The 24,278-nt window shown below is 32.5% G+C and overlaps 1 protein-coding gene across 1 annotated transcript; it reads left to right on the top strand.

The window, feature by feature from the left end:
- Positions 1 to 1,104: 1,104 nt before the first annotated feature.
- LOC118187945 (uncharacterized) lies at positions 1,105 to 23,975 on the top strand. The gene is made up of 3 exons (XM_035358249.2): positions 1,105 to 1,264; positions 12,542 to 12,667; positions 23,354 to 23,975. Exons 1-3 carry the CDS (start codon positions 1,171 to 1,173, stop codon positions 23,722 to 23,724), a joined length of 591 nt encoding a protein of 196 aa, XP_035214140.2. The 5' UTR covers positions 1,105 to 1,170; the 3' UTR covers positions 23,725 to 23,975.
- Positions 23,976 to 24,278: the final 303 nt, after the last annotated feature.

Raw genomic sequence — 24,278 nt, 5'->3', positions numbered from 1 at the left:
GCTGTGACCTCTAGTCCATGACATTATAAATTTGTTGTTTCTGTTGAGAAAAAGTGCCACAATATTATAACAGAATACAATACATAAACGTTATTCACTTTTATCAAATTTTGATTTTTGGTCAAATATTGGATTTTATTTTGGCAGCGTGATACCCGAAATAAATATATAATCTTAATGCTAATTGTGTCGAATGCAAGCTGTCAGAGAACTGCCCGGAATGTTAGAGAATTAGAAAAATTATCTTTTCAGGGGAAAATGAATTGCATTAGCTTTTATAATTTATTTTCCATTCTAGTACATTGAAAAAAATCTCGTCTGTGAATAATTTATTGCTAATAAGCTTGTTTTCAAAACACATTATTTGTTTTAATCAAGTCAAATAAGAACGAATTTAACCTGTTTATAAAATAGAACTGCCCATATCCTTTTTTATTAAAATAAAAATTTCCCACTTTCGCTTTTTCTAAATAGCCTACAGCCATTTCTTTTGTGAAATTTCCTTTTCCTACAAAACAAAATGCATGTTACAAGCAAAAAGAAAAACTGAAACACGAAAATGAATCTTATTCTTTTTACATAGCCTGGACAGCGCAAAGTGAAATTGCACTTCATCGGAACTAAATTTGATAGGCTTAGTTTTTATAATATTATTATCATTTCAATCTGAGGTTATCGGGTAAACACGCTAATATAACAGCAAAACGTTGGACAGGTAAAACGTTTTTATGTGCCCTTGGAATAGTATAAAACGTTTAAAATTCAAACTTGAAATTTATTTTTAATTGAAAATATAAATTAGTGGTAAATAAAAACGGAGAAAACAAAATACAGCATATAAAAACATATTTTTAATCTTTTTTTTTTCATTTTTAATAATAAAATAAGTGTTAAAATGATATATCGTAATTTTCATCACTATTTTTCGCGTTGGAAAAGGAAAACCAGCGCATGTTCTCCGTTGACTAACGAACGAACGTCTCTGTCACCACAAACAACTAGAGGAGTTGTAATCTTAGATAAATGTTTGAATGGATCTTTCGTAATGATAGAAACTGACTACTATCGCCCTCTAACTGTAAATTTATAAAATGAAAAATGCCTGAAGGTGCCTTTTCGCAACTGGCATTTGCAGGGAACGGATATCTCCGAATCCAGAAAGCATAAAAAATGCATTTCTACCTGGTTATTTTGCTATGCATTGTGCCCTCTGTTATTTGCGTGACACAGGTTTCGTCAGAAGTTAGATTCAATTACTTTGATGGTAGGTTTTAACGATTTTCTCTGTAACAATTCTTAATTTTTAGATATACAATTTTAGCTAATTTTTAAAGCCTTCAGAGAATTGTTTATTTTCTTTCGCTTAACGGATTTGATGTCCTGCCAGAATAAGAATTTTACTTTTAATTTCTGCTGGACTAACTGTTAAACTCATAGTTTAACTCGATTGCTTAGCTTAAAATTTTTTCAAAATGTAAAAATGAAATATGCATATTAAGATTAGATTATATATTTTTTTTAATTTTATGATTTTACATTTTTCAATTTTATGAAACTTTAATAATAAACCTTCCAGTGTGTTATACTGTAATATTAATTTGCTCATTACAACTTTTTTATAGTTTTCTCATGCAATATAATTATTTAAATTAATAATGAATTCATTTTAGCAGTATGATAGAAATGATAAGACATATAGTACGGCAAAGCAAATGAAAACTAACTGCCTAAAAGGACGAATACTCTCAGGGAGGACTTCCAGCAGGAAATTGGCTCATATTTACATTACACATGGTAAAAATCACAAAACTCACTTATGCAACCAACTCAATCGCCTGGTTTTAAAGCTGTGTCGAACTAGCAGCATTCAGCAGTCTTAATCACTAACACAGATCTTCAGTAGTATTAATATTTTTCACATCTCATGAATTTGTATCTTTAGCTATTTTATTCAAATAGCCTGCCTTTCACTAAATATTTTTGTAACCCGTAAGATTATTTTAAGAAAACACAAAGCTAAAACCCGTTTCGAACCTACTGTAAACTGTCAATTTAAAAGTGAGTTTGTAATCTAATGTAAGGGAAAAAAGAAGTTTGTATGTGTCTCCGTTGACAAATTCTTATTAATTCACTTTCCCTGGCATGCCATTTTATTCTTCCACATAGCACAATAAGAATTTGTAAAGACTGTGTTTACGTTTTTAAAATATGAAATTTTTAATGTGACTTCTTTAGACACCAAATTTTCATGTATCCATGACCATCTTGACATACAATTTGCTGAAATTAGTATAAAAGAATTTCTAGAAACATTTTATATATCTGTATTAAAAATTTCATTTAGTAATTCACCGTATTCGAGAAACTTGTACGCTTGTTAATTACTAGTAATTTTCGCAAAGTTTGATCTCACCCAATTAATTAGTTACAGAACAATTTTCAAGGCAACTATCTTGCCTAGGTTTAAATACTTTCCTCGTCACCAGTTTAAATACTATATTCGAAATATTTAGTAAAACGAAATTCAAAATACACTCCAAAATAAGTACAGTGGAAAATAAGGTTACTGATGTATTCAAAAAAATGTCGGGAACGATTCTATTAAACGAGAGATTTCAATTTAGTCTTCAGTATTTATTATAAAAATGTTAAGCAATTTTCTCAGACTGTATTGCTCCTATCCCAACGTTGTTTCCTATTCTCTACGTACATTTAAAAGTAGTTTCCGTGAAACCTTTCAGTCCTTGCAAAGGATTTTCTTATATTGCATCAAAATCTTAACGAGGACTTCAAAGTGGTAATTTTATCCGTGGTGGAAAAGATTCTCGGTTGCATATCAGGAGACGAAGTTTATAGAGCCGTATTTATTGATTATTTGGCCATGATTCATAAACAATAAAAGTATTCTGAACAAGTCCATAATTGTAAAGCAAAATTATGAGTTACCTCACCAGAATTCATGCCATTTTGTATGAATTAAAGAATTCAAATTACTCAGTGCACAAAAATCTCAAATAATATTCGTTATTAATAATTTGGCCAATTAGTAGAAATTTATGGTACACACCACCACTAAACAGCTGATATTATCTTGAATTTTGACTCACTCTGACGTGCTAGATTCGGTTTTCCATCACCTTTCATGAGTATTCTCTTGACAGCTGAACGATCTCTGTGACAGGAACATAGGTAAGCGTAGATAAAAATATGTTTTATGAAAGAATCGCCTTGAAAAAGCATCTCCTGAGTCATTTAAAAACTCTGTTGTACATTGAAAAAAGTTCATCGTTTTTCGAACAACTCGAGAAGTTACGGCCTGCAAGCCTTAAAAAAATCTAACAAAAATGCTTGACTGTATCCAAGTGATATGATAGCTCAATAAATAATATCCCTAACTAGCGAGTGACGATTTTTAAGCACTAAATATCTTTGATTAGTTCGATGTGTTAGCTGAAGTGGATAGGCAAGCAGATCATGATTCGATGCAATCTCTGTCTTCTCTAAATATCTTATATTACTCAAAAATTTCTTTAATGGAGGGGAGGGATAAAATGTTACGCTTAAAAGTTTTTGCAGCAGAAATTCCATTCCGAAAGCAAACGTTTAATGCACATTCTTTGTTTAATTATATTTGTCACTTAGAGAAATTGCCAAAACTAAAACTTTTTTACTCGTAATATTTATTTGAAATCAATAAAACAAATTGAAATACGAATTCTTTCCAAATTCCAATGAAAATCGAAATTGCTTCTGCAAACGTTTTGAAAACAACTTTTTCTTCGGGTGCAATTTCAACTGTATTCACACCGCTCGTGAAAATTAAAGAATATTGGCAAAATTAAACTTGTTTGAAAATAATAGCATTTTATACAAAAGCATTATTTAACATAAGTTATTCTGTTTGCTAGATGTTTAATTTCAAAATATTCAATTTAAAATCAAACCTATGGAAATTTTAAAATGTTTGAACCATGATCTCCTCTGTTTTGTAATAAATCTTAATGGAGTACGGTCACTTCTGTTAGAAAGGTAAATCTTACATATTGATTTCATAGAATTCGCTAGTCTGTTCATAAATTCTTGTGGAACTGCACGCCAGTCTTCTAAAAGTGCCCTTTTCAGATTTTGGAGGATCCGCGAAGACATTTGTCGTGTTACAATGCGACAGGTATGCTTAATAAGTTCAAATATGGTGAGTAAGCTCAAAATTAATCAGTTCAAGTATGGTGAATAAGTCTGGCAATTCAAACGATAAATGTATTCCGTATTCTGTTTCTAAGCATTCTGACACCTGACATGCTCAATGCAGGTGAGCATTGCCATCCCGTAGCAAAACATATGGGCAAATAACACCCTTAAACAGCCTTTTCTAAGATTTTTTCAACATATTTGTGATTTTATTCACATATCTGCAACTGGTTACAGTAACCTTCATAGATGATATGCAGCTCGGTGAGGCCATTTCTTATGATTGCACTTTAAACCATAAAAATGTTTCCGTAAAAACGATCCTTCATGAACAAGAGAAGGCAAGTTAAAAGTTCCTTACTCCCTCTACATAAAAGTGCGTCTCAAATCACATTTCAGTCTACATCTGGACTACACTTCTTATATTCCGTGTCACCACTGAACATGATGACAATATCACACTAAACAGACCCCTCTGAAACACGAAGAGAAAGGACACAAACCATTGGTTTTCTCTTATAAAATATATAAAATACTCTTGAAAAAACTCTGCGCAACAATAAAATGGCTGATTCGAGTTCTGTAGCAACATAAATATCTACACGTACTCTCTTCTAGCCACTTTACATTTTCGAGCTGGCACTGACATTTTCGAGCTCGTAGTGCATCTTTGGATGTAGCTGCTGCTCTTGACTACCCTGGACCAAGCTGTCTACTAACGGATTAATTTCTTAGAAAGCAGCTTTAAGTTCTTGATATGACACTTGGAGGATGATCAGATCTTGCCCCCGCATTTATGTTTACCTCTTCTCCAAGTCTATCAATTAACCGCCACTTTTGGCTTCACTTGAATAATCCCTTGAGTCATAGCTAATGAACGCTGATTATTTGAATGAATTGAATAAATTAGCTAATTTGAATGAACTAAATAATGAATACTAATAATCTAACTGTCAGAAACAGCATTAAACGACTCTACATACCCCAGTTTTAAACAACTCTACATACCACAGTTTCAGTTTGGTTCCTTTTCGCAATATAATGTCAGTCGCATAATTTGCTATTTGCTTCGCATAGATTCTTATGGTAATCTATGTATGCTCAAAAATCCAATTCTGAATTCAGTCGCACAAAATTGCTTAGATAATTACACCGTTGCTCATTGGTAACGTTAAACAGTAAGCATGTTTTCTCAGATTATTTTTTAATTTTGACGAACAGTTTAATTGCATATTACGCTAAATAATGACAGATTAAAAAATTAATATGCTGTAAATGGGATTATGCTAGAACCTTATCTCTGTCTCTTTCAAAGAATTGAACATTTTTGCAATTTTTTTTTTTTTTCATTTTACACGAAAATTTTTAAATTCAAATGACACGAGCAACGAAAGAGGCATCCCCGCTAATTGTCGTAGAACTTATTCCTTATAAAAAATTCATTAATATTGATAATTAACATTTTATTTTGTTATACCACGTTAATGCTATTAAAAATTTTAGAGGGCCTATTCCTTTGTTACAAAGATCAGGTATGGTGCTGCTGCAGTCACATGTCTTAAAAAGAATAGAATTTATTTCCTAAAAAGCACGCTCTGCGAGATGAATGTTCCCGGATAATTATGTATTGCTACTCAATTTACCTCAAATTAAAGCTCACGCAAAACGTTTGCAAGCGTTTTTATTGATACAATTATTCATACTCTTGACGTCGTAAAGGTGACGATCAATCTATATATATATATATATTCCAGGGAGGTTATAATTAAAGTTCCACTTTGAAATGGTCACAAAAGGAAAACTACTGGAACAAATGTTATCAAACTTGGTAATCGTGTATAGGCGGGCCATGGGAATTTATTTTCCTCGAAAAAAAAAAAAAAAAAACTTCAAAAACTCACCACCAGGGGGAAAATGGTGCTGTTTGTTAAACGTAATAAGACATGAAGATATCGGTTTAAAATGTGTTTGATCATTTTTTAAACGTATTACAAAGCATGTTCAATGTGACGTCCACCATTTTCTGAAAGCTAGTTAAATCGTATTACTGAATTCTCAACAGCAGCTCTCAGCATATCAGGAGGAATATTTCGGACATGTCGATGTATCGCATCTTTCAGTTCCGCCAAATTGTTTAGATTATCGCCATAAATAATGCTTTTGAGATAATCCCAAAGCCAAAAGTATTATTACAGTAAGACCACCTTTTGAAATAAATTCGGAAAATTTTAATTTGATTAGCCTTTTATCATTTGTCTTAAGACAGGTAATCTGTCTAAGAAAGGTATTACGGCATATAATCTTATATGGAAAAGTAATGCAAAGTCTGTCTACCTTGTAGAAAAAGCGTAGGTGATGTTTAAGAGAAACTTGATCATATTTGCATTTTATTTCAGAAACTCTTCAAGGATATCCAAGCAACAAGCTTACTTTTTAACAGGAATCAGACATAATGCATAGTTACCAATAGATAGCTGATTTAATTACTTGGTTTGTAGAGTCGTTAGGTTATAGTGATGCTGGAACGTGAACAACGTGCAGTACTGTTGCCGGAATTCGAACTCTGGACCTTCTGACAACGTATCGAACGTGCTCCCAGTTACACCACGAAGGCAAACAGAAAGGAAGGGGAAAATACCCTATATACTCCCCTTTTTAAAGGGCGACTGAGTATTAGAGAACTCAATCGCCAAACCCTAGTGGTGATTAATTAATTATCTTCCACCACCTTTTTAGCTCGAGATTCACCTCGTCATTTTGATTTTTTTTATGTTAAGAAACTGTAAAAATCCGTAGTGCTGTCGCCGGAATTCGAACTCTGGACCTCCCGAATACGCGTCGAGCGTACTTCCAGTTAAACAACGAAGGTATGCGGAAAGGAAAGATAAAATATCTTATTTGTTATTTAAGGCTCTATCTTAATACCTGTCATTTTGAAAAAAAATATTTGCTAGTCATAAATAAGAAGTAAACTATCTCTGCATTTTACATGCTTTTATCTGCTGTGGTAAAATTTAGAAGGCAGAAAAAAAGACAACTTACATTGAAATTTATAATTATAAATGTTTGCGTCTCTGAATCAAGAAGTTTTAACCCGATAATATCCGATATATACTATATATGGGGTACTTTCCAGTCATGAATGGGAAACAGAATCCACGTGACATCTGACAAATACTAACTCTTAAACAGATCGGCGCTAGCAGTTAACGACAGCAAGGCTTCACTCAACATTGCATGAGTTGCAGTTAATTTTCGCTAGCTTTTAAACTCTGCACTAGAGCAGCTTGCGAATGCTGCAAATATCTTTTGCATAACCTTCTGGTGAAAGTTAATTTATGGGAAGAGAATCAAAGAAATTGTAAATTGTTAATTGTTTAAATTAACTGTTAGTAAACCTAAAATAATTGTCACGTAAAATTAACTAACTAAATTCGCTTAAATTCTTTAACATAAAAAGCACTAAAAACTTCCCAGTTGACGAATTTCCGTTAAAAATACTGGATTTAGAAAATCTGATTGCTTTCCGTCTCTGTCAATGAAGCACTTAAAAATTTCTTTTTGTCTTGTTTTGGGCAAGGTTAATGTAAGCGTCGTATAACATCAACCTTGACGAATGATAGCGATAGTCGATTAATCACGTTGAATCTGTCGGGTCATGTGTCAGGATTTGCGTTTTTTGGTATGTGCGAGTGAGGAAGAAAACATTAACCACCCAAAGGTCACGAGCATTTATAAGATCCGACGATGGATAATTTTTGATAAAATGCAGCATAACAGTTTCTAGGAATTCACCTTATATGGGGATGCTTTTTGGTGCAATCGAACGAAAGGAATGAATAAAGTTCGTAAAAGGCAAAATCACTTTATAAATTAAGCGATTTTTTATTAAGCCTATAACATATGGCCTTAAAAACACATTTTAGCAATTTTAATAACATTGCAAGCATTTTAATAAATTGGATATATAACTAAAATGTAAAATAAAAACTTAATTATTAAAAAAGGCGTTTAGTGATTTTAAATCGCCCGGTATGTTGAACAATTAAAACTGACAAAAATCGAATTATAACTCAAATATTTTTTGCCGAATGGCAACATTCTGTTTGCTTGTTTCTCTGTATGGGTGCTGCAAAGTTCACGAGATGTATCTGCTTGGGGAAGAGATGTCTTTGCGGAAATGTTTCGGAGGAAAACTGACTCGGTTTATGGTAACACATTAAGAACTGATTAAACGGAAGGCTATGAGGAAGATAAAGACCTTGCTTTATTTTTAGTGGCAAGGCTTGTAGTCATTAGGATTTTTTTAAAAGCAAGCAAAGATGAAAAATATGCGACCGCCTTCGCCGGGAATCGAACCACGGACCTCTGGATACCGGCCCAGTGTGCTACCGTTACACCACGAAGGACACGCTAATAAGTGGGAGAAATACCTTATAGGCTTGCCAAGGCGATGCAATGATGTTCGATAGTTGGGTTGGTTTGGTTTGGTTTAGTTGACTATCGCAAATCACACTAGGGCTATCAGCCTATGGGAAAAGATCCATTCGCGGAGGGCTTTTTAAGGGAAAGTGGCTCGTATACACGTTACACACGGTGAAAATCGCGAAAAACCCATGGAGACAGCCCGTACGTTTGGCATCGAGCCCATCACGGTAATGGAGAAAAACGTAACTTAACAGATGAAATACTGCAAAACGATTCCATTTCTAATGTTCCAAAAGGGTATTTTTTAGAAAAATGTACACTCTAACAAAGCAATGATTAAAGTCATTTCTGGAAAACATGTCTTTTCTAATTTTATTTATAGATTTCATATAACCATTATTATTAGTTTACAAATTTAATATTTAGAACTGAAGAGCAAGAACTACTTTTATTAGTATGTTAAGAGATAAAATATCTACTCTTTGAACATTAAAAGTTTTGGAAACTTGCAAGAATTGCCTCCTAAGCATAAATCTAACAAATTTTGCGTGAGGATTATAGTTTCGATGGCTAAACAAATCTTTCTTCCTCAGCTACGGAAGCGAAAATGACAAAAAAAAAAAAAAAAAAAAAAAAAAAAAAAAGAAGCGTATGCCTACATTGCCTACATGGCGAGTATGAGACTTTAATGTCAAGAAAAAAGAATTTCTATTGCTCATAATCATTAATCAAGAAATAATATATATATATATATATATATATATAATAAACCCCGTCTTTCGTTGGTAAAATAGATTGATTCAGTCGTTTCTCATCCAAACAAAAGTCTTTCAGTTCTGGCAGATAATCCCAATTTATCGTCAGCTTTCCCAAAAAGTGGTTTCTTAGTCACTTTTCGTTAACTTTTCGGCTAACAGATGACGCCAACGCCTTCGTTTTCTTTTAGAATATTCTCGAATTTCTCTCCGTTGTTCTCAAACATATGTATATATATTTTGTTATGCTCACTCTATCTGAGAAGTAAAATTTTATTTAACCTTCGAAACCAGATTTCTGCAAATTTCCTCAGATTAAGCCCATTTCTGTTGCTTATTATTCGTTGCTTCTTCAGCATTTATTCCTAAGCAATTAGCAGTTCACTGTGTACAATTTGATAAAAAAATTCTAAGTCAACTAAGTTTTAATCCCATCAATAAAATTTCAAAAAGACTACTAATGCTAAATTTATTATTAAAAGCATTCGGTACAAAACTAAAACTCTTAACTTAGTGTAACAGCTTTACTAAAAAAGATTTGTTTGGGACATCAGTATTATAGTAATCTTAATGTAATGTAAACAGCATGAATTTTATCAGAATTTCGGGAAAAAAATTTTTTTTAAATAAGTTTTAAAATATTAAAAGTAGTTTTAAAAATTACTTAAATACAGTTATTAGATTTTAATGTTAGCTCCTAGAGGAGATTTTAAATAACAGAATTAGTTTTAGACTTTACCAAAATTTAGATTAATTCAGTTTTAAAACTAGTTTCTGAGCAAAGCTTTCATATTAAATAAACGCATTTTACTCACGTAAAAAAGAATTTTATAAATTTTGAAACGAAGATGAACTTTCTTCCTTCTCTGTTGCTTTATTTGATCTAAAAGAAATCAGGTTCTTTCATTAACGTAGTATGTATTTGTATGAAAAAATTAATGTTATTTGATATGTAGGAAAATCCCTTGTAACCGGACCCAGTTTATCAGCAATATGAAAATAGCGGTTCTTCTGAAAATCTATATTTAAATCTGAAATTTAAGCTTATGAGATAAAAAAAAAGTATATAATGGACTAACAGTCTGAAGAATTAAATTTTGAGAACATTTAAGTTATGTTTCTGCCGCACGGTGTTTCAAGCCTTTTCCAACTAGTGAATCAAGGAATTATCCAAGACATAAAAAATTAAGTATCCCTTTTTATGCGTCCATGTGTGAACTTTGAAAGCAGTGTCCATGATTTTTCAAAAACAATTCACTCTGAAGAATACTATATTTACTTTATCCCTTTCCTGGAAGGATATAAAGCATATATTTTACTTCGCTGTTGGTGTAAACTGTGGCCTATGATCATATCAATAGATGACGAATCGAGTGACAAAGATTCTTTTGGTTGTAAAATACGTATAGTGCTCGTGCCAGACATCTCGAATTTACTTCCAGATTCAGAGATGATTAGAGTTAATAAAGATAAGGTGCAGGCTTGGATGGATCTAACTAGATAATTCTATCTCTGTTACACTCTCTCAAGATGAGAACGAAACAATCGGATATGTATTGGGAAAAGAGGAAGATAATGAGGAGCCAGGAGGTGAAGATAAAGACGAGGCGCAGAGCAAGAATATTACATGAAAGCTGACAGAGTTCCAGGCTTTCATAAGATATCCCAAGAAATATTCATATTATGCTCGTACATGATGTTATGAAGCTTCATTCTAAGCACAACGAATTTTTTAAAATCACCGCGACAATATTATAAGCAGTTAGACATCCGAGACAGGTTACAGCCGAAAACATCGCGGCAAAAACATCGCAGACAAAAATGACGCGGAGAAAACAACGCAAGGCGAAAACGTCGTGCTACAAAACATCGTGGGAGAAAACATCGCAAAGAGAAAACATCGCAGTTCTAAAACATCGTGGTACAAAAACATCGTCGTCGAAAATAAAGCGGTTCAAAAACATCGCAGTTTAAAACATCGTCGTTGAAAATATCGTGGTAAAAAATAAAGTATCTACAAATCATCGCATGACGATAACATCGCAGACATGCTTTTTTCAGGCATGCTTTAATAAGTGTAAATGGATATTCCCATAATGATTTGTGAGCGCAAGATGGAAAGAAGGATAATTTTTACTTTCATATTTTTTATTAATTAATAAATTTTTGCTGAGAAACTAAAAAGGAAACTTAAGCATAAAAAATTATTGCAACTTATAGCACTTAATAGAATTTTAAACCGACATAGTTAACTAACAAAGGCCATTAATAAATCATTTTTATAAAGTTTTTACTGGTAATATTTCATGAAAAGTATAATCTATAAGTTACATTTAATTTTCTATGCTTAAGTTTCCTTCTTACGTTTTCAGCAAAAATTTATTAGTTAATAAAATATGTGAAAGTAAAATTTATCCTTCTTTACACCTTGCGCTCACAAATCATTATGGGAATATCCATTTACATTTATTAAAACCTGAAAAAAGCATGTCTGCGATGTTATCGTCATGCGATGATTTGTAGATACTTTATTTTTACCACGATATTTTCGACGACGATGTTTTTAAACTGCGATGTTTTTGAACCGTTTTATTTTCTACGACGATGTTTTGTACCACGATGTTTTAGAACTGCGATGTTTTCTCTTTGCGATGTTTTCTCCCACGATGTTTTGTAGCACGACGTTTTCACCTTGCGTTGTTTTCTCCGCGACGTTTTCGTCCACGATGTTTTTGCCGCGATGTTATCGGCGGACACCCCGAGACAATATGGCACAATATTAAGAAATTCTTTATTTTCATGCGATAATAAATACTGTAATTTTAAAATGTTATTTATTATTTTTTGTGAAGTATAAAATCATGTTATGAGTTTTAACATTTAATAATCTGTACGATTTTCCGTATTATTTATTTAATTTTGGCAGCTAGAATAAAAACTCTGCCGACGAAAATAAAAACTATCAACTATCCAGAAAAACCTTTTATCCCAAATTAGCGCCATTTCATTGATGAGGCGAGATACAGAAATCGGGAGATACAGAAATTTTTACTGATTTTAGCATATATCGATATCCTACCATTTAATAAATTTCAATAAGACCACAAGTTTAAAACTAGCCTTTTTCACTCATGTCTTATTTAGTATTTCTTCGCCCATTTTATTTCCAGATTACTTAAGTAGCTTGGATGAAGAGCAGCAAGCAAAAATAACAGGTGAAATGGAGGAACTGGAAGGTAGCGGATCGGATGATAGACAGCAAGATGCAATAGACCTTAATTTACCCCTCAGAACAGGTAATATAAGACTTTTGTGAATGCTTATCATTTCTTCTGCCAGGGGAAAGATAATGCAAATAGAAATATTGTTTTTTATGCATATCACTCAGCGAAATCCAAATCGTTGCTTTGCTTGAAAGGTTTCGAGCTTCAAAAATGGGTATGAACTTGTTACATTCAAACAGTTTGTTAGTACTAGGCATTACAGCAGCGATTTTCAAGTGAATCAATCTCAAGGCGCACTAAAGTGCCGCGGTACAGCAGTGATTCTCAACTGCTGTACCACGGCACTTTAGTTCGTCTTGAGATTTTTGAAGCATGCCATCAAATTTTACGAATGGATGCAATAAAAATTATTTTGTATGTACTTATACATAGTATAACCGTTTTTATGCAAAGCAAAGTTTTTTCCTTACATGGTAGGTGTATGATTTCTTATACATTAACGTCGCGAGACGCCACTGAGAATACTCATACATAAGTTCCAGATAAGTAATTCAATATGTTCTAACTCCCTAGCGCTGAACCAGTCGCAACATATCTCGAACTCGATGTTTTAACCAAAACGCAGAACTTTTAATCCTGAACTCACCGAAAGAAACCAAAACAGCAAATTTGAAATGCGCATGACTGTTACAGTTGTGTATTTAACTCAAACAAAGCTATACCTGTCATATCAGCGAATATTATGCATCGAGAAAAAACTTCAAAATGAATAGTATGTATAGTAGAGAGAAGAAGTATAGTATAGTAGATTAGAGTACGAAATGTATAGTAGAGAGACGAAGATGGATATTCTGCCTTCTGCCTCCGTGCATGAAGGTTGCTCTATCTTAGCTCTCGTGGCGAGCCATGATCGTAAGTTGATTAGCGATGCTCTTCCTCCGGAAAATTTCTTTTCCGATTGGAGTGCGCAAGCATAATTTGCAATTAGCTAAAATTAATAATACTGCTAAAATTAATAATTAAGCTAAAATTAAAATTTGCAATTAGCTAAAATTAATAAATTAATTTCCTAATTTGCAATTAGCTAAACAATTAATCTTTGGCATTGTCGATAACAAAATCGACAATGTTAAAGAGATGAAGCTTCAGTTAGATGCAAATCGACCTGTCTCTGCTCCTAATAAATACACTGAAATTATTGTGAAGAACATTTGGGACCTCAAGAAAGAAAAGGAATATCTCACGGGTAAGCAAGAATTTTATTATCTCAGTGTGCTAACGTCCCCCCTCCTAACCCTTCTAGTAATAATAATATTAACGTTTAGAAAAAGATAAAAACACGATATTTCTGATTACTCAGATGATAATACTAATTAAGATGATAGTTTTATTAAACCCACTCGCGCAGATAAAATAGGGAAAAAAGATTATATAACTAAGGATACTATTAGCACAAAAAATAAATTTAGCCCCTTAAACCAAGTTAATTCTAACAATAATTCAGCTACCGAAAATAACGTCTATACTCAATCTGAATCTTTCGAGAAACAAACACCTCTAACACCAAAAGAAAAGCCAGTTCCCCTATAATGGTTAAACCACCAGCTAACATTAAACTAAATATTTACGTAAAGCAACTCGCTAATCAATCCTCAGCAAAATTCTTTAGCAAAGTCAGTGGTGAATTTCTATTTCCAACTCTTCAGATGATCAAAAGCACTCACCAGATATCTCAAGGCGTATTCTATTGAACACTATCTTATCAAAGCACAACATAAAAAACCGATCAAAGTAGTCATTCGCCGATTACCTATAGATACTGACACCTCAGAAATAAGTGAAAATTTTATCAGATATAAGCTACCCAGTACACAAGGTAGTACAAATGACATGAATATGCACCCGCCAGCCTATGCCACTAACATGCTCCTTCCTACACCTAACATTGAAAAACAATGATATCACACATATTTCACTTTTCATCGTTCAAGTTCAAAGATACACAAACAAAAATCTCATTCCACAATGTCACAATTGCCCAAAATGGCACCACTCCTCAGAAAACTGTTTCCTTATGCCACGCTGCGTGAAATGCGCAGGAGAATACAAAATTTCACTTTGTCCAAAAAAAAAAAAAAAGATTTATCGAAAACCCAGTTTGTGTAAGTTGCAGTAATTCTGACATGGCCTCATAACATAGATGTTTAAAATTCCCAAAACCCAGAACAAATAACCCCACGAACAGAGAAAACTCTTTTTAGAAGTACTCGCAAATAAACCTCAGAAACCAGACTCCCAGCAAAAGCATAATACAAAACCAAATCAACCTAATCAAATACTTATTATCCCTAAACCAAATGATGTTCAAAATCCTACAAATAACTCTACCTCAGTTGGCCTACGTCAGGTAGGCCAAGATGCAAATTGGAAAGCAGTTCTTGAAGACACTCCTACGAGAAATGGGTTAGAGCTCGTTTCTACGACAACAGCTGCAGACTGTCAGTCTATCAAGAGCTTATATTGTGTTAGACAGACGGTAGTCGCCCCTTGATGTGTGCGTAGGATTAGGTTTCAGCTTTCATATTCGCTTTGGCATCTGCAATAGAAACAAACTGTATTGTCAAACTTAATTAAAATGAATTCAAAGGTAATATGTTATATCCCAATGGATAATATATATTAATTTTTTGACAAAATACTTTTATTTTAGAATAAATTTGTAAAATGAACAAATGGATAAGAAAAAGAAAAACTTAACGACGTTAACGATGATGTTAAGGGCCGTTCCCCACACTGGGGTTTATCTCAGCTAACAGACAACTAACGTAGCCGACCCATCTCCAAAACTAGTTATTTCCCATAGGGCAGCAAGTTGAAAAATCTGAACTGCAGGCATAGCGGAGCTAGTCAACACATAGAACTGATTCCGTTAGCTCAGATAAAAACTAGTAGGAACCACCTTTTAGAGATAAAGCTTAACGAACAAGAGCCCAGTACAAGTAAAGATGTCTCCTCTTCCAGAAAAATGCAATGTTCATCGCAAGTATATTCACAAATTCTGAAAATCTAGATTTACATATACAACGGAAAATGATTAAACTATTCCCGAGTGTGTGGTATGTAGTTGTGAATTATCCAAAAATGCTATGTTTTTCAGCAAGCCACAATATCACTTGCTAGTTAATCCTTCTTCATTTGCATCAGAAGACAAAAGTTGCTTTCAAAAATCAGTATTTATCAGATCCAAACACGTATAGGTTTTTGGAAAGCAATTTAGTGTATTAATTAAAAAGCTCAGCTAGCTTATTATAAATTGCCTGAATCAATTTCTCTTAAATTAAAACCTTATAATTTGGCTGAAAATTTATATTACTTGCTTGTCGTAAACCTGTAAAACTGGTGAATTAAGCAGAAATTCCTATTTGTAAAACACGACTTTCAAATGTCATGATTCATCGCGTGTTTAATTATATCATCACGAAAATTATTTAATTAATCAATCTTTATGTTGTCGTGAATAATCTGTTTTCACAACAGGAAAACGTATTCCTATTTACAAGAAATTAAAATTTTGCAGAATTTGTACATTGGCATCTGCACAGACGGTGACTACATGATACGGTGACAGTACATGACTGAATATATTATTTACCCATTATTTTTTGCATCAGGAAACGCTGATTACAAAATAGTTACCATCAGAATTGAAAATAGTTCTGGAACAATGTACTATTAAAATGATTAATTATAGAAAATCAAAATCATTAATAAAAACGCCTAATTAGTCAATTGTGCCATGCTATGGAGCCTGAATACGAATCCTTGTTACGCAGAATTTAAGGTGGTTGTCCAAAGAGAAAGTTGTATCTCGCGTGCCTAAATTGAAAATCTGATGTGTACACCACATGACTTTCCGTTACGGAATATTAAATTATTCGCTGTTTTCCTGCATTTCATTTAAACATATTGAATTAACAGTTAATGAATTTTTAATTAAATCTACTTCGTCGATAGCGCATAAACCACAATAGAATAAATGCACTCTTTAAAGTTCACTATATTTATTTACTATAGGGACACTTCGCCGCTAGTTTCACTTAACAGCGTTACATCTGATTTATTTTTTAACCCAGAATGTACAAAAAATTATCATCTGAAGAATTACCACAAGTTCTATTCAAATATTATAATAAATCTTAAACGATGCATAAAAGAAAGTAAACAAATAAAAAAGAAACAGTTTTCCTCTCAGACGAATCAGCGCTGCTTACTTAATGCGCATGCGCTACTAATTATTTCAGTCTCACTTTGCGGCAATCTAAAAATACATAAAAATTCAAAATACTCCCATAAAAACTGAAAGATTAGAAAAACATAAAACACCAAGTACAGATAAAACAATTTAAAAAATAAAACAATTTTCACAATTAAAATTACAGTTTTTACGCAAAAACAAGCTAATAACTTAAATGATAATTACAGAATGAATTAAGCATAATTTAATTTACAATAATAAAAGAAGACTTTACTTTGTTGTTGCGAAGCTTAGTTACTCCAGATTGACACCAAATCCACTATTCTGCTTAGTTTCAAATGTAAACAAACATGGCTGCTATCGTAATCAAAAATTAGGCTTAGCCACAATTTAAAAACTTTTAAAATGTTGATAATTCCACACTTATTGCATGGAGGTTAACTAAAGGCATAAAAATCTTAATCAGAAGATAAGAACAATATAATTCAATCATTTTTAAAGCAAAAGATACACAAGTTACAAACATATAAAGAAACTGAGCTCACTAAGCCGAATAACAAAGGGGACACATATGTCCACGTATACCACTTACGTACGTACAGAGGTCATGAAAAAAATCTCTTCTGTAATCCATTTTAAATCCTTTTTGAAACCCTTTTTGAGTAAGAGTCCTTTATTTTGTCCTTACGTACAGATGTCACACCAAAATATCATTAAATTGCATTCGATAGAGGTCAAAATGTATATTTTCGTTGAAATATATTTTGACAATTACAATACTTCGTACAAGGAAGTAAAAATTACCTAATGGAAAAATAAAACTCAGGAAGGTAGTTCAGAATAGTTTGAGTTTTCCAAAAGAGTGTTGTAAAATAATCCATAAAATAGTTATCGATAATTTGACAATACTAGAGCAAAAAAAGTTCTCATTACTTTCCAAATTTAATAATAAAGAAATTTGATTGTGTTCGAAATCCATTTGTGATAAATGATAAGTCGGTGTATGAATTAACTTTGAAAGTAGAAGAACTAATTCTGGTGCACAATAACTCAGATTTAATTTTAAAATCAATTACTTAGTGCTAGATTAGTCTTAGAGATACTTATCCGAAAAAAAGCTTTGTATGATTACAATATTCCACATCTTATTTGTGCGAATTCGAATTTTCGGCTTTGACCAACATAAAAACGAGAAAAAGATCCAGATTTTAAAATCTGGATTACGAAATGAGAGTATTAGAATGAGCAGTAGTATTTTCACAGAATAAAAATAATTAAAAATAAAAATAAAATAAAAATGAAGTTATCTAAAAACACCAATCTCAAATTTAACATTAAAAGTAATTCGTAAATTATCATTAAATAAACATTTACTTTGTAATGCAATTTTATTTCGTATATCATTGAAAAGTATTATAGTATGCTATTCTTATTAAATATATTATAGATGCATGAAAAATAATTAGCCAAGTAAAATTATTTTAAATTTATCTAATTGAAAGTATTTTTAATTTTAAAAATATGACGTAAAGAAAATGAAGTTTGAGAATCACTGCATTACAATACTGAAAAATTTTAAGTGATAAATATAGCGGAAATGCGAGAACCAAAACTCTTGTGGAGTAAGAGGTTAAAAGTACAGTTCGAGAGTGTTTATCTCGGTATACGTCATTAATCCGTTCCAGATTCTTGGACATATACCGAAATTAATTTCATAATAAGACATAAAGAAAAAATAATTAATTCTTGCCTATATAGAAATCCTATTTTTGTTATTGTATCACTGTTTAATACTAAAATATAAATGCAGTGGGTGACAATATATTGTACATAAATGAAGCACTGCGCATGATATTGAACATAAATGTTTTCCTGCTATCCAGATCAAAAGCAAATTTTTAACATGCCCTGACCTCTCCCACCTTTGTTTTAGTAATCGATTTTACGCCCTCCCAAAGTTAACCGATTTAATAGCGTCTTTGTTTTTCACAATTGTAGACACCATCGGACCAAAATAAATAAAAATTAAAAATAAAATAAAGATAAACATGAAGTTATCAAAAACACCCATCTCACATTACTCATTAAATTTAATTTGTAACTTAAATAAACATTTACTTTGTAATGCAATTTAATTAATAACGTTAAATAAACATTTACTTTGTAATGCAATTTTATTTCGCATTTCGTTGAAAAGTATTATAATATGCTATTTAACATGCCCCATACGGTACGTAATAGTTAAGTCTCAGATACGTGTGCATCTTCAGACTTTTCATCAATCTCTTCTTTCATGGTAATCCTAACAATTTTCTTCATTGCTTAACCTTTTTAATTTACAAAAACTGCACGCCATAAAACATAAAATTACTTGAAAATTCGCAGTTATAGAACAAATTGCTTACTGAATAGTAGCAACAGGAGTGTATTGACGCTCATATGCAGTCGCAAGGTCAATGAAAACAAAAAGGGAGTAAATGCTTTTGAGCAGACTAGGAGTCAGAGATGTCACACAAGAGAAATTCTTGCAATATAGTAACCCAGGGCAATCGTAGCGTTGTCTCCAAAGACTGCATGCGATGACTTATCGAACTCGAGTCGTATTTCTAAAAACCTTATGCATCCAAATGGGACTTGTAGCAAGTTGGACGTATTTCAAAGTGGACGTATACCGAGGTAGCACTGATACTGGGCACAACCATTGATCTAATTTTCAGAGTATGATACATGTCATGATGAAAGATATGACGATTTTTGGTGAAATATAAATTCAGAGTTTGCCAGTTAGCACCGACGAAGATGATTTTAGGTCTTGATATTTGTAATTCACTTTTGGACCATAGTTTCCTAGGAGTTAATTTATTAACTCCTAACCACGTACTATAACATAAGTGAAAACGCTGCCTAGAGCTTTCTTATGACAGTTAAAAATATGAGGTATAAAATGATAAAATGGTGAAAAGTCATATAAAATTAAATAATGTTGCGTGCGTACAGGTTCGTAATAGATTGAATGCACAAGTCCGATGAAAAGTTTTTAAAAAAATTATTCTTATCACAAGGAATAAAACAAAATGCTGAAATGTTTTTCTAACAGATATTCGTACAATATCACAATATCACACAATAGACAAACTACTAAAACGTTAACTAGAACACAGTGCAGAGAAAGCTAATCCGATCTCACCGCGAATTCGCTACAAACAACAACAAACACTTAGTAAGCAACTGAACTGAGATGTTTTTCTCCGGCCTTTTTAATCAGTCACGAGAAGCTTCTCGTAATTTCTCGAGGTTTCTGGAGAGCAAAAAAGTAGAATTACAGTTACAGCTAACACACAATTGCATTATTTCAATTTAAATATAAATTACGACATATCTATTTATTAAATGCATGTCCTTCTGTACTTTTACTTTTTCGCCGTAGCTTTCTCATTAAACTCGTCACGCGCTGCATTACGGGGAAATAAAACAATTTTAATTACAATTCTATCAAAAATAGCTAACTAAATACAAAATCCGTAACAATATAATATGCTTGAGTATCAGTATGTTCCAAATGCACGAATCTTTAGAAAATACATGTTCTTTTTTGCATTCAAAACTCATTTAATCATTTTCAATTCACCCTTATTAAAAAAGGGCTTTATCTCATTTTAAACTATCCTAGTAGTTTATGTTTGTATTTTTGTAGTTTGCGTTTGAAAGTATTTTTATTACGTAGCAACGTCATCTATTATCAACCATGCGAGTATAAGTGAAAACAGTTTACATATATGTAAACTATTTTAGTGTTTAATTAAGTGTTTTCAGTATGGTACCAAACAGATCACAAAAATTTATTCTTTATCCACAATTATGAACATTTCGAGCCAATGAATTTGTAAGCTTATAAGGTTCATTTTAGATAATACATTATTCACACTTTTATTGTTTTCTGTACTTCTATTTGCTCCGTCAGGCTTCATCAGAAGGTAAATTAGTTTGAGGTTGAATAGAGGGCGAATTTTCACTTTTAGGAGGGTATTAGAGCAACCACGTAGTATAACATATAGCTTGATACGACAAGCCTCCCATCTAGCCGCTCTATCGATTTGATGAATGAATTTTGTATCTCTTAGAGCGCAAATTTAAAATCTCCCATAAGTTGGAGCCGAGTTAGTTAGCAGGGGGAAAGTTAGATTGCGTATTGTACTTATTTAAATATTTGAGATACAAAACCCCAGCAAGCCGCGAATTTTGTTAAATTTTAGCTGTGCTCCAAGAAATAACTTTTCATTCAACTTTTTTTCCTTGTCTGTCTTGTTAAAAGTTTATTCAGACACTTATAAAGGTGATAATTCATCGAATCAAGAAAGGTTATGTTTGACCATACACGCTGTTGTTTTCCTTTCAGTCGTTAACCACAGATTACAGATTTTTTTTTTTTTTTTTTTTTTTTTTTTTTTTTTTTTTTTTTGTTGATTATGTATAAAAATATGTTGATTGGGCGTATTTTCCTTCGGTCACTTTTTAATGGCCTTCAGAAGATAAAGGAAACAATTCCTAGTATAATTTCAACAGTATGCTAAACATGGCTGTAGTAAAATCGGTTTAGATATCGCGATGTGCAAAATTTTTGGAAGAAGCATTGTAGACACATATTTTTCATCAAGAATTACTATGAGTTCCTTGAGAATTGCTAAATGAATTTTAAAATTTGATTCTCTTGCATAAGGTTTAATTAAAGATTAATCATGGAAAAAATTCTAATTACAGATAAGCGTACTGCTGAATGGAAGGTTAGACAAACGTAATTTATTTCACTCATAGTAGTTGTGTAATGCAGCTGTAATATGCGAGCTATATTTTTTAGCAATTAAATATAACATGTAATAAAAGAATTTTATAGAAAACTATATATTTTGGTCGGAATTATTTTCGCCTTTGAATAACTTTTTTATTAGCCAACTGATGTAATTTTATATGCAGAAAGAGAATCAAAGGTAATGATCGAAAAGAAGGAAATAAAAATTCATTGCGTGAAGTAGATTAAAGTGTGAATATTCAGCTATAAATGGGATATAGTTACTCAATCATCATTGAAACTAATCCCCTCTCAGTTTTATAAATTTCTCCCTGACTAATCTAAGCTGCTAATAAAAACCGTTTAGTAACAAAGCAAATAGATTCAAGATATTTGTTGCTTATAATTCTGCATCATCAATACAATTTACTAAATGAATTATTTAACAGTAATATCCTATATTCATTTTCAGTTTACAAGAATATTTGTATGCACAATCGAGTTATATTATTAGAACTATCCACCTCATGATGTAATTTACATCCTTTAGCTGCATGTAGAAGCTATAGAAACGGTACACTAAGGTTCTGAAAGATTGTAATGTGGAAATCTGAAACCATGTAGATTGCAGGGAATCCAAAAGCTGGAATAAATATTGGATAGAGGATCTATTTGCCGAATACATCTATAAAGATGACTCCAAAGATTTTTGATACGGTTAAGGTTTGTGAAATTGATGACCAAGAAAGTGCGTAGAAGTCTTTCTCATGATCCTCAATCTAATATTTTATTATTATGGGAAATCGCATTATCCTTTTGAAACATTCCGTTTCTATCACGGAAGATATTCAACGTAAAGGATTATACTGCATCAGGAAGCATGCAGCAATGTATCAAAATCAATTGCAAGTAGAAGTTATCAGAGACCCAACGAGTGCCAGAAAAACATCCCAAAACAAGGGCGTTGCCACTACTGTCCTATGTTTCGCCGAATCATATTTCCAAATAGTTGTTCCGATATTTGTTTCCGGATAAGCCACCTCACATCTACTCGATTGAACACAAACTGGGGTTCATTTGCGAAGGTAGCCTTTTGCTATTCCAATGTGGTCCAATTTCTGTGGGCTGCCCAAACTACAAACACTCCCGCTGATGTATTCATGTGAGCATCTGTATTAATACTACCTGATGACTGAGGAGTCCCATATGCAAGAATATTCGTTGAACTGTCTGTTGCCTTGAGCTCATTTCTATACACTTCGTAGTTCATTTGCATAGCGAAGTAATACACAGTTACTCTAATCGGTTTTCACTAACTTTCGAAGGTGCCACTCCATCTGCCGTCAGTGACTCTTGGAGCTCTACAGTTTGATATTCGTTGACACTGTGCCGTTAGTCCGTTCACAGTATGTCTTTCTAGAGTTGTACAGGAAACATTCATAAATCACGCGCCTTCTAAGGCTTAAGAGCCAATAATTATGCCTTTTTCTAATTCGGATAAATTACGTTCTCTTCCCATCACGACTATTGTAGATGTGTTGGCCACACAACTTCCAACAGTTAGTTGAGGGTACATTTATAAGATTTGAACTTGACCCGTATCTTCTGTTTTTGGCTAACTGCACGAGATATCAAAAGTAGCTAATGGTTCCATTAACGTGAAATGACTCTGCAGATCCAATTTCAGATTCAAATCAATTTTTCTCTTTTTCTCTAGGTTTGACCAGAAGCAAAGACGTAACATGCTGCTCTTTGGGACAACTAGCAGGAGATAAAGGTTACCACTGTTTCGCTAAATTTTATGCAGCCCGTATCTTACTCAGAAATCAAAACAGAGCCCACAACAGGAAAATGGGATTTCATGGTCGTTACAGCGTCCCTAATTACGGTACTAAGCTTATGCGAACCTTTGAACAATGCGTAGCAAATAGAGGAATGGTGTTTCACAAATGTTGTCATGTCGCGGCAGTCCAAAGAAGATCTAAACCACACTTTGACAGCCTGCAGAGGAAGAGGTACGAGCTCAAAATGAAAAAAATAAGGATGCCAAGGAATATGCAAGTGGATGACACATTAGTTGGAGTATAAGAATAACAAAAGTAATTCTGGAACTATGTATCTCAAGCTATCTCATTGTACATTTAAACTTGCGCATTGTAAATTAGTAGCATTTCATTATGTAAGAAATATCCTTTATAATCTGCATGAGGGACAAAAAATGATATTCCATTTCCATATTCATTTTTCAGATTGTATCATATATTTATAGTCAAGCCAGTTTTCATTCAAACAACACAAGGTTTTGTATAGATATGCATAATAAAAACATCGTTGCAGAATTTCAACTTCTTTATCAATGCAATTGAATCATCAATTTTAATAATCAAGAAGGAAATAACAGTTTCTTTTCATGAAGTGTATATAAAGACACAGGGAATACGTATATGCATGTATATCTGCGTTTATTAAACTCATTTATCTCGTTAGTAAATTCATATTTTCATATTTAAAAATTTTTCTTTTTAAAAATTTTCTGTAAATATAATTATAGCGTATGTTTTTAAAAGCCATAGTATCGCATATTTATGAGTGTTTAAATGCACATAATTGTTATTCAGCTTTCATTTACTGATGAATAAATA

Source organism: Stegodyphus dumicola, chromosome 4 (assembly GCF_044657685.1).
Source record: "Stegodyphus dumicola isolate Sdum_Otavi_A_Nest chromosome 4, ASM4465768v1".
Classification (NCBI taxonomy): domain Eukaryota; kingdom Metazoa; phylum Arthropoda; class Arachnida; order Araneae; family Eresidae; genus Stegodyphus; species Stegodyphus dumicola.
This window is presented reverse-complemented; position numbering and strand designations above follow the sequence as displayed.

What these genes read in the sequence shown, in the direction of transcription:
- LOC118187945 (XM_035358249.2), top strand. Translation starts at nt 1,171, where the DNA reads ATGCATTTCTACCTGGTTATTTTGCTATGCATTGTGCCCTCTGTTATT. An exon ending in TAGATTCAATTACTTTGATG is followed by an intron (nt 1,265 to 12,541) that starts GTAGGTTTTAAC and finishes TTTTATTTCCAG; the next exon opens with ATTACTTAAGTAGCTTGGAT. An exon ending in TAATTTACCCCTCAGAACAG is followed by an intron (nt 12,668 to 23,353) that starts GTAATATAAGAC and finishes CTTTTTCTCTAG; the next exon opens with GTTTGACCAGAAGCAAAGAC.